This window comes from Microcaecilia unicolor, chromosome 6 (assembly GCF_901765095.1).
Source record: "Microcaecilia unicolor chromosome 6, aMicUni1.1, whole genome shotgun sequence".
In the NCBI taxonomy this organism is placed as follows: domain Eukaryota; kingdom Metazoa; phylum Chordata; class Amphibia; order Gymnophiona; family Siphonopidae; genus Microcaecilia; species Microcaecilia unicolor.
The window spans coordinates 345,053,225-345,063,903 of NC_044036.1; the positions used below are offsets into that span (position 1 = coordinate 345,053,225).

General features: G+C 45.3%; 1 protein-coding gene across 1 annotated transcript in view; it reads right to left on the minus strand.

The window, feature by feature from the left end:
* ARHGDIA (Rho GDP dissociation inhibitor alpha) overlaps window positions 1-10,439 on the minus strand; it is a 30,508-nt gene extending 20,069 nt beyond the window's left edge. The window contains exons 1-2 of the mRNA XM_030205162.1: window positions 10,323-10,439; window positions 1,386-1,590 (exon numbers count right to left, since the gene is read on the minus strand). Of these exons, the coding sequence (XP_030061022.1) occupies window positions 1,386-1,575 (190 nt within the window). The 5' untranslated portion in view covers window positions 1,576-1,590; window positions 10,323-10,439. The remainder of the gene's footprint in view (window positions 1-1,385; window positions 1,591-10,322) is intronic.
* Between the last annotated feature and the right edge of the window lie 240 nt (window positions 10,440-10,679).

Consider the following 10,679-nt stretch of genomic DNA (forward strand, 5'->3'; position numbering starts at 1 on the left):
AGCAAGTGCTTAGATAGTCCAAGGACTGGGTGGGGTTCAGCTTGCTTTTCACATCAAAACTTCCCACCCAGCCCACACTAACACCTGAACTACTCTGCCTGTAGCTCCGACTTTCCCCGCTCCAATCTGGCTCTTATCAACCAATTATCCAGACAAATATGAACAATGATCCCTTCTTTGTGGGAAAAGGTTGCAACTGCCACCATTATCTTGAAAACAGTCCTTGGACTAAGGAACATTTGAAAGGGTGAGCTCTGAATTGAAAATCCTTGCCCATAATGGAGAAGCATAGATTCTATGATGACACTCTGACAGTAAGATGAAAAGAAGGCCTCAGACCCAGGAATAAGCAAGATTCCCTTTCCAAAACAGTTTAGTTTTGAACGAAAGCACTTGTGCCAGCTCATTGGGCTGCTCCGCAGTGCCAAGCTGCAGACCCAAGTTTGATTCACAGATTTGCCTGGACGACTGTGCACACTAGCTCTAGAAACAGATAAATGCTCAACAGGGATAGCTAAGAGGCTGGACTCAAGAGTGCACAAGTACCAGGTTCTGGAGGAGACAGGAACCACACTGGCTTCACAGAGTGGGGATAGTATCTGAATTCAAGAAAGCTTGGGACAAGAATAGGGGATCTCGGGGGAAAAGGATGAGACTGCACAAGCTGAGCAGTTGATGTGAATGGGCAACTAGACAGGCTATATTGTCTTTGGCTGCAGTTGTTGGCGGAGCCCATTCTGCAGAGAAGCTCGTATCCGTGTGGCCCGTGCAGTGTATGAGAAGCTTGAACCCATGTGGCCCGTGCAGTGTCCGTTCCGCTTATGAAAAGCTCATACCCATGTGGTGCCCGTTCCGTGATTCAGAAACTCGAACCCATGTGGCCCATGCGGTGCCCGCTCCACGGATGAGAAGCTCGTACACATGTGGCCCATGCAGAGCCTGCTCTGTGTAGAAGCTCGTACCTGTGTGGCCCGTATGGCGCCTACTCTGTGTGGCGAACAGCTCGTACCAGTGTTCTGTGGATTAGCGGAAGCTCATACCAGTGTGGCCCGTGCAGTGCCCGTTCCGCAGATGAGATGCTCGTACCCGTGAGGCCCGTGCAGTGCCCGCTCCGCGGATGAGAAGCTCGTACCCGTGAGGCCCGTTCCACGGATGAGAAGCTTGTACCCATGTGGTCTGTGTGGTGCCTGTTCTGCAGGAGAGCAGCTGGTACCAGTGTTCTGTGGAAGCTTTCCATTTCCAGTGCAGTAAATGCAATACATTTAATCAATATTATATCTATTATACTAGTACGTTTAAAAACCTCAGAAACATTAAAAAGTCAGGGCTAAGATTACAGTTTGAGAGCAATGCTGAGACATGGTCAGTGTGTATTTTTAACTCACCAGCAGTAGCTGGCACGGGGCCCAGCAGCACCTCCTTGTACTTGCGAAGACTCTCATCACCCTGGTCCAAACTCTGGATCTCCTGGATGCTTTTCTGAGCCGGGGGCTTGTAATTCACGGAATGTTCATCCTCTTCATTCTCAGCTGCGATTTGTGCGAGCTGCTCTGTAGTTGGTTCATGTTCGGCCATCGTTACTCTCAGTATCTGTAGAGAAAAGGAAATGTGTCAATGCATGTTAAACAAACACCAGACAGAGCACGTATTAATCACTGCTCTGTTGTACTGTTACGAAGGACCGTGTTATTAAGCTCAATAGACCATAAGCCACAGCACATGTTAACACCCAGACGTGATTTCATACTACCGCACAGCAAGCCTGTCCTGCCACTGATGTGCTCAAGTGTCTCTAGCCAGTGCCAAACAGGAAACAATGAATGGTTTCAGAAAGTACACTTAACTGTAAAGGGGCTTTCTGCACAGACCAGTGGCTTTTCAGGATATCCCTAATGAACATGCATGAAATCTACATGCCCACCACCTTCATTCTATGCAAATGTCTCTCATGCAAGACAGCAAAGCACTGTTTATCCAGTAACGTGCTGTGAAAAGCGTGAAAAATGACCACGCTGCCAGTCTACCCATGTCTTAGTGAAGAACTGATTGTAGATGGCCATCAATACTGCAACAGCTGACTTGAGCTTGAGCTGCCAATCTTTAGCAACTCAAAATGCGGTTTGCCAAGTTTACCACAGTGTTTTCCCACAGCAGTTATTTTGTTGGGAATCAAATGTGATTAAGAGTCGAGATAACCAATGATGAGGCTCTGTCCTCTCTAGGTAGTGAGTTCATGCCCTTCTGCAGTCCAGCATGTGTAGAGCCTGCCGCCCTGTGTAAGAACGTTTGGGAAATCTTTATGTGGCGCTATACTTTAGTCTAGGTGGAACTCCGACGGAGGGGAGAGAAGGAAGACATTAGGCAACTACTATTGTGATGAAACTGCAGTCCCTTCTTCCCAGACCTCCCTTCTTTCCCTGTGTGATTGCTTATCTTTCCTGTATATAAAAATGGTGCTCTTTTAGATTGATTTATTTGATTGTTTTACTGTAAATCACTATGACCAAAGGCCATATCAAAGTATAATCGAACTCTTCTGGCTGTCGGCACTACCAACAGTAACAAGACTAAGTGAGGAATGTTACGTCTGAAATTTCCATTGCTTCAAATGGCACTTTCATAGTTAAGCAGGCATTACATTCAAGGCAGAGGAGAAATGAGCGGCTTCCAGGCCCTCAGTTTTGCGTGCTGTAAGCCTTTTATGAACCCGGATACCAGGGACCTCTTTACCCACAACAGGTTGCCTCTGCCCCAAGATGTACCTCAACTGAGAATTGCTCAGCTCCATAAAAATAGAGCGACAAACCTCTTGTTGGAAAAAGATGAAAGTATCCAGGTTTTACCAAACGCACCAGAATAAAAATCATCTTCCTGAACAATGGCTTCCTGATCGCACCAGGTTTCAGTAATCTTCTTGGCGAGAAGCCAGCAAGCTATGCTTTACCTCCATCAGTGCTCAGGTGAAATATCTGACCCTGAACCCAAGCAAACAGAGTTGAAAGTTTGACTAGGCAAATCATTGCTTCCGACAACAGATGAAGCCAAGGAAACAAGATTTGACTCGGCCAGAAAAGGGAAATGAAAGCTCACTGTAGCCCTTTAGGTTATGGGGACGAGTGGGAATGATGCGAGTTGGGCCTTCCCACAGTGGATACTCAAAAACATCTGGCCACTGGCCGTTACTCACTTAGGGCTAATGCAGAAAAGCTCGTGTTAGAGCCATGAGCTTGAAGCATAGCCTATAATACAAATGTAATGCCAAAGTTTTGCTTGTTGATGCAATGGTTTCCAAACCTGGTCCTGGAGGCATCTCAGCCAGGCAGGTTTTCAGGATATCCATATGAATACTGATGAGATAGATATGCATGCACTGCCACCACTGCATGCAAATTTCTCTCACGAATCCTCATTGTGGATATCCTGAAAACCTGAGAACAAGTAGGGCAAGAGGAAGATGAGTCAGAGAGAAGGGATGCAGATATACAAACAATTCAGACTGGGTCTCAGCACCAAATCTGAGCCGTATGTCAGTATCTTCATCCCTTCTCTGACTCATCTCCCCTCCCTCCTTTTTCCTGACATTTCCCTTGTCCTATTACTGAAATGCTGTTCTTTTCTTTCTCATTTTGCAAACTGTGTTGGTGGATTTCATATAAGAATGTATATTAAGTGCTAAAATACTCATTTTGTTTCACACTTGATACATTAGTATCAATAGAAAGCCCAAGGCAACACTTGATATTAACATATTTTACAAAAATCAGACTGTAAAAAGACCCCCCTAGGAAACAAATCAGTTGAAGACACAAGTAAACAGAAATGCTTTAAGAACATTCCAAAAATTGAGATGATTAGAATCTGCTCTAATCTCCTGTGAAATGACATTCCACAATGTGAGCAAAAAAATCTAAATGCTTATCCTAACAGTAGCAAGACATGAACAAATAAGACCTCATGGAAGGAATAATCTCTCAGAGCAAAGGATTCTGCGCCAGATAATCTGACTAGTGTATTTTGCAGAAGCCCTTAAAAATAAAGCACATTAATCTAGTCACAAACTTATCACAACATGGCCCACAATGGCCAGATCCCCTTATCAAAAAGTGAAAGTACCTCCTAATCTGTGGGAATACAAAGAAACTAAGAGTGAACCATCACAGAAATTTGGGGGTGAAGAGAAAGGTCCAAATCCAGCAACTGAATTCTTCACCACCTCTTACTCAAGGAGCACAATCCCATTAACACGTGGTTTATGTATGAGAAATTAGCAGACTTAGAGGTGTATTTTCAAAGCACTTAGACTTACAAAGTTCCATAGTAACCTATGGAAGTTTGTAAGTCTAAGTGCTTTGAAAATGAGCCCCTTAATAATTAAAAGATCTCAAAGGATTTATCTTAAGCGTAAGAGCATCAAGTCAAGCCCAAAGAGCTCCTAAACAAGCTTTAAGATTCCCAACTGCCTGAAAGAATCAATCCAAAAACTCACTCATGGTTGAATATCAAACTGTTGAATTAAAAAGTAGACAGTGGGGCCATATTATTAAAAACTGGGGAGATACTGACCCTGAGGTACTCAACGAATAATTAAACTCTGGAATTGTCAGAGAACGTAGTAAAACCAGTTAGCTTAGCAAGGTTTAAAAAATGTCTGGACCATTTCTTAGAAGTCCATAAGCCACTATTATTATTATTTATTGCATTTGTATCCCACATTTACCCACCTCTTTGCAGGCTCAATGTGGCTTACAATACATCATGAATAGTACAGATATATGAGAAATAAACATTTAGTATTACAGAAGGCTCTTGGGTAACATGATAATGATAAAGCGTGATGTTAATATAACTAACAAATAGAAAGACAATTCCGGGTATGTATGAAGGAGTTCATATTTGTTGGTCTTTGTGGTATGCCTTGTCAAAGAGATGGGTCTTCAATAGTTTGCGGAAGTTAGTTGGTTTATAGATCGATTTTAAGTTGCGTGGCAGCGCATTCCAGAATTGTGTGCTCAAGTAGGAAAAGGTTGACGCGTGCATTAGTTTGTATTTTAGCCCTTTGCAGTTGGGGAAATGAAGGTTGAGAAATGTGCGGGATGATGTCTTAGCATTCCAAGGCGGTGCGGGATGATGTCTTAGCATTCCTAGGTGGTAAGTCTATCAGGTCTGACATGTAGGCTAGAGCATCTCCATGAATGATTTTGTGGACTAGGGTACATATTTTGAACGTGATGCGTTCTTTAAGAGGGAGCCAATATAGCTTTTCTCGCAGGGGTTTAGCACTCTCATATTTTGGTTTACCGAATATGAATCTAGCTGCCGTGTTCTGGGCTGTCTGAAGTTTCTTGATTATTTGTTCTTTGCAGCCAGCATAGAGTGCGTTGCAGTAGTCTAGATGACTAAGTACCATTGATTGTACCAGGCCTCGGAATACAGTCCTTGGGAAGAAAGGTCTTACTCTTTTTAGTTTCCACATTGAGTGGAACATCTTCTTGGTTGTGTTTTTCGCGTGATTCTCAAGTGTTAGGTGTCGATCAATGGTGACTCCAAGAATTTTTAGAGTGTCCAAGATTGGAAGATTCAGTGTAGGTGTGTTAATGGTGGTGAATTTGTTCGTGTTATATTGAGAGGTGAGTATTAGGCATTGGGTTTTTTCTGCATTGAGTTTCAGCCGAAATGCGTCCGCCCATGAATGCATGATATGTAGACTTTGGTTGATGTCGTGGAATTAGGATGGACATGGGAAAATCCACTGCTTATTCCTAGGATAATCAGCATAAAATCTGTTTTACTGTTCTGGGAACTTGCCACTGCTAGAAACAGGATACTGGGCTTGAAGGACCTTCGGTCTGTCCCAGTACGGCAACACTTACAAACATCACAGATCAAAGGTTTAACTGAAGAAATATCTTATTCCAAACCACTAAATGATAGCAAACCAACAAGAATTAGCAAAACCATTCAAGACATTCCTTTGATCTCTATAAGCTGGTATCATAAAAGAAAAGGGGACTATGCAGTCAGATGATGCTGAGAGATCTAGAACAGCAATAAAGAATTAAATCTCTTTTCTGCAGCAGGGTCAATCTTGCATCCACAGCACTCAAACTCCTGACACTATCCATCACTAGCAGAATTTTCTTATCCAAGAAAAAGGACAGGCTAAGTAAAGGTAGAATATTTCCCCACATATAAAACCCATTTTAGAGCTATTCATCATAAGCTTATTCTTCCTCAACCATGATGACAGTTGCAAGGCCAGCTTCCAAATTTCTAACCTGTGATCATATCTCTATATAATAAAAGGCACCTCCAACGTTCTGAAGCCTCAAGCCGGAAATTGAGGCGCCAGAGATATCCGGTTTGCCCTGAGTGTCTGGCCTGCCCTCGCGTCATAACGTCATGACGTCGAGGGCGGCGCTATGACAATCGGCCAAACGCCATCTCCCTGACCCTTGGCGGATATTTCCCAGCTCCGGAGGACTAACATCGCCCGCACAATGTCGGAGAGAGGCAGGCGGGGACGTAAGCATCGGCGACACGCGATCTCACTCTCCTTGCCCCTCGGCAGCCATTTCCCAACTTCGCAGGACGGAGGGAGCGACGCAAGCAGGCAGCCTGAACGTCGGACACACGCAGGCAGCCAGCCTGCCTGAACGTGCCAGGAAGGGAGACAGCTTCAGTCGGAGGGAGCGCCACGACCCTGAAAGGCACTGGAAGGGGGGGCACTCGAACCTCAACCTGCGAGGAGGGAAGGGGGAGGGCAGGAAGGGGGGAGGGGAAACAACGCCGCCAGACGGAGGGACCACCATCCTGAAAGCCCAAGGGAGGCGGGGCCAACACCCTGAAGCTGGGATTCCCTCACACACACACACTCACATTCTCGCACAAACACGCCACACACACTCACATTCTGTCACACTCACACATTCACTCCCACACACACTCTCTCAAACATACACACTACGATACAGAAAAACGCCGCCACAGGGCCCACGATCCTGCAGGCCGGGGGGGGCATGACCCTGAGGCTGGGAGGGGGGAGGAGGACGAGAAGGATATGGGAAAAGGAAACACAGGGGGGGGGGAGCGGGAAGGATGCCAACACACGTAGGGGGGACCCCTGCGGCACACTCTCTGTCTCGAACACACACTCTCACACAGACAGTCTCACTCTCTCACACACACACAGTCGCAAATTCACTCTGTCTCTCACACACTCACTGTCAAACATACACACTTCCATGAAAACCTTGCTAGCGCCCGTTTCATTCCTCTCAGAAACGGGCCTTTTTTTACTAGTTTTATATAATCTGCAAGATATGATCAGATCTGTAGTCTTCAGTTCCATATCTCACTGGGCCCAGATAGAAATGCAAAAGCACTGGAGCTAAGAAAGCTATGCTGAGCCACACAAGTGTCCATGAAGCCCAGCATCCAGTCTCTGACAGTGGCCAGCCCAGGTCACGAGAATATGGCAGATCCAAAAAAAAAAAAAAAAAAGGAGATTCTCATAGCTGATTTCCAGGAATGGGCAATGGCTCTCCCACATCTTCCTAAGTTTTTACGGACTTTTCAAACCTCTTTTAAGTTCTGTGTGCGAGTTGCCTTAACCACACCTTCTATAAACAAATGCCAGAGTTTCATTATGCATAAAACAAAAAAATAAAACAACATTCTATAACTTTTCAGTCTGCTTATCATTAGTTTCATAGCATGTCCTGTGGTTCGTGTTGCTTGAAAGGTTAACTCGCTGTACTCCCTATTCATGATTCGATAAGCTTTTATTAAATCCCCCGTCATCTTTTTGCCTCTTGATAAGGGAGATGTTCTATTCTCCTTACCATTCTTGTTGTCCTTGTCTGAAAGGGATGGGATTTGATATACTGCTTTTCTGTGGTTACTATCAAAGCAGTTTACATATATACAGGTGCTTATTTTGTTCCCAGGGAAATGGAGAGTTAAATGATTTACTCAGTCACAAGGAGATGAACTGAGAATCAAACCCGGTTCCCTTGGTTCTCAGGGCACTAAACTAACCATTAGGCTACTCCTCCACTCCAGTTTGCCAGTTCTCCTATCTACTTTTCAACCAGAACTGAGGCATAACAATATTCTCAGCTTCGTTCTCCATTCCTTCTTGGATAATCCCTTAACATTCTATTTGCCTTTTTAACAGCTGTGGCAATTATTGGGGGGGGGGGGGGGGGCGGGGATTTTGCTCACACCCTTTTCAGTAGTACTTCAAGGTGAGTTACATTTAGATACTCTGGGTATTTCCCTGTACCTGAGGCAATGGAGGGTAAAGTGACTTGTTCAAGATAACAAGGAGCAGCAGCAGTGGGATTTGAACCAGCCACTTCTGGATGTCAAAACTGGTGCTCTACTAGGCCATAATCAGGTTGAAAATTCCAAAATACTGTCAACACTGATTCCAATATCTTCTTCTTGGTGGTGGCTCCTGACTCAGAATCCAGCATTTTGTACCTACAGATGGCATTTTTCCTCCATATACGTATTACTTTGCATTGCCTAATTACTACTACTACTTATTTCTATAGTGCTACTAGACACACACAGCACAGTACACTTGAACATGAAGAGACACTCCCTGCTCAACAGAGCTTACAATCTAATCAGGACAAATAATGGATAAGGGAATTACTAAGGTGGGAATGATAAAACATGTGTACTGAACAAGCGAGTAAGGGTTAGGCGTTAAAAGCAGCATCAAAAAGGTGGGCTTTTACCTAGATGTGAAGATGGCCACAGATGAAGCTTGACATATCAGCTCAGGAAGTCTATTCCAGGCACATGGTGCAGCAAGATAAAAGGAACAGTCTGAATTTAGCAGTGGAGAGGGATACAGATAAGAAAGATTTACTCCATGAAAGGAGTTCTGGGTAGGAGTGTTGGGAGAGATAAGAGTGGAGAGGTACTGAGGAGCTGCAGAGTGAATGCACCTGTAAGTTAATAAGAGGAGTTTGAACTGTATGCAGAAACAGATAGGGAGCAAATTAAGTGACTTAAGGAGAGGGCTAATATGAGCATAGTGACACTAGCAGAATATAAGTCATGCAGCAGAATTTTTAACAGATTAGACGAGAAGCAGCCTAATGGTTAGTGCAGCAAGCACTGACCCTGGAAACCTGGGTTCCATTCACACTGCAGTTCCTTGTGACCTTGGGCAAGTCACTTAACCCCTCATTGCCCCAGGTACAAACTTAAGATTGTGAGCCATTTAGGGACAGAGAAAGTACCTGCATATGTATACAGCGCTGCATACATCTAATACCACTAATTAGTAGTAGTATTTCGTCTGCTATTTAGATGCTCAGTCTCCTAGTTTCAAAATATCCTTCACAATGTTTGCTATTTTAACAACTTTTAATTATTTTGTCTCATCTGCAGATTTGATCACCTCACTCATCAAACCCCTCCTATAAAAAAAAGTTAAATAGCACTGGTGCCAGCATATCTATTGACGTTTTCCATCTTGATAAATGACAATTTTGTCATACTCTCTAGTCAAAAATATTCAACATCATAGAGCTGGAAATGTTATTAACTGAGCTTGAGTGCTCTCAAAGTCTCTGAGCGTTTGTGTTTAAGGAATGCAAGATGAAAGGATACCTCCTCAGCTCTGACACAGAAGAGGAAAATAAATGTACAGGACTTATGTTTTTGTTGGGGGGGGGAGGGGTGCTAAGTATAGAAGTCACAAACAGAATGTCTAAAATGTGAACAGATTGCATGCTGCTTTATGTTAGCATACATTTACAGGTGTAACCCGACTATAACATGCCTCTATGTGCCCCTTGCCAGTTCAGCAGGTGTCGTCGTCCCCCCCCCCCCCCCCAGCCCCAGCCCCAGCCCCAGCCCCAGCCCCAGCCCCAGCCCCAGCCCCTAATGGGCTCTGGTTCTCCACCACCACCCTCTAAGCCCTATTGGGCTCTCTCTCTCCCCAATCCTCTAACATTATTTTCATCTACCTATCTTCCCCGATGGGCTCTACCCCACTCCCCCAGGGGAAGGGTCAAGGCAGGGGCCATGGGTTTGATATACTGACTTTCTATGGCACAACCAAAACAGTTGACATATCTAGTGGACCCCATAACCTTAACCCCTCCCTTTGGGCCCAGGACGTGCCCCCCACCCTACTTCCGGTCAGTCAGTCAGTCACTTCCTCGTCCCCTTCCCACTCCTTTCCCGTCAATGCTCCCTACCTGGCTGCCTCCCCCTCCCTTTTAGGCATTCACGTGTGTGGGACCCTCCCTAGCAAGTCCTCCTCTCCTCACTACCCACCACCTCATTTCCCCGCTCACCTGTGCACAAACCACCGCTTCTCCCTCCCCACCAGTCACAGCGCCTCTTCTTCCTTCAAGTATGGCGAACGACGAGCGGACGCCGCCCAGAGCGCGCCCGTCCGTCCGTCCACGGCTCCACACTTCCGGGCTACGCACGGCTTACGCTGGAAAGGGGCGGGGCTTTAGGCGGTCGGACTGGAGTACAGTAGATGTACGTTACAGGAGGCGGCGCTGTCTCTGGGTTGCCAATTGGGTGAATTTGCTGCCAGGCCCGCTGCGGGAAGTATTTGACGGTTGGAGAGTGGCGGAGTTTTGGTTTTGGGGTGATATTTGGTTGTCAACTAATGAGCGTTCTTCGCTGTGCGTGGCAAGCCT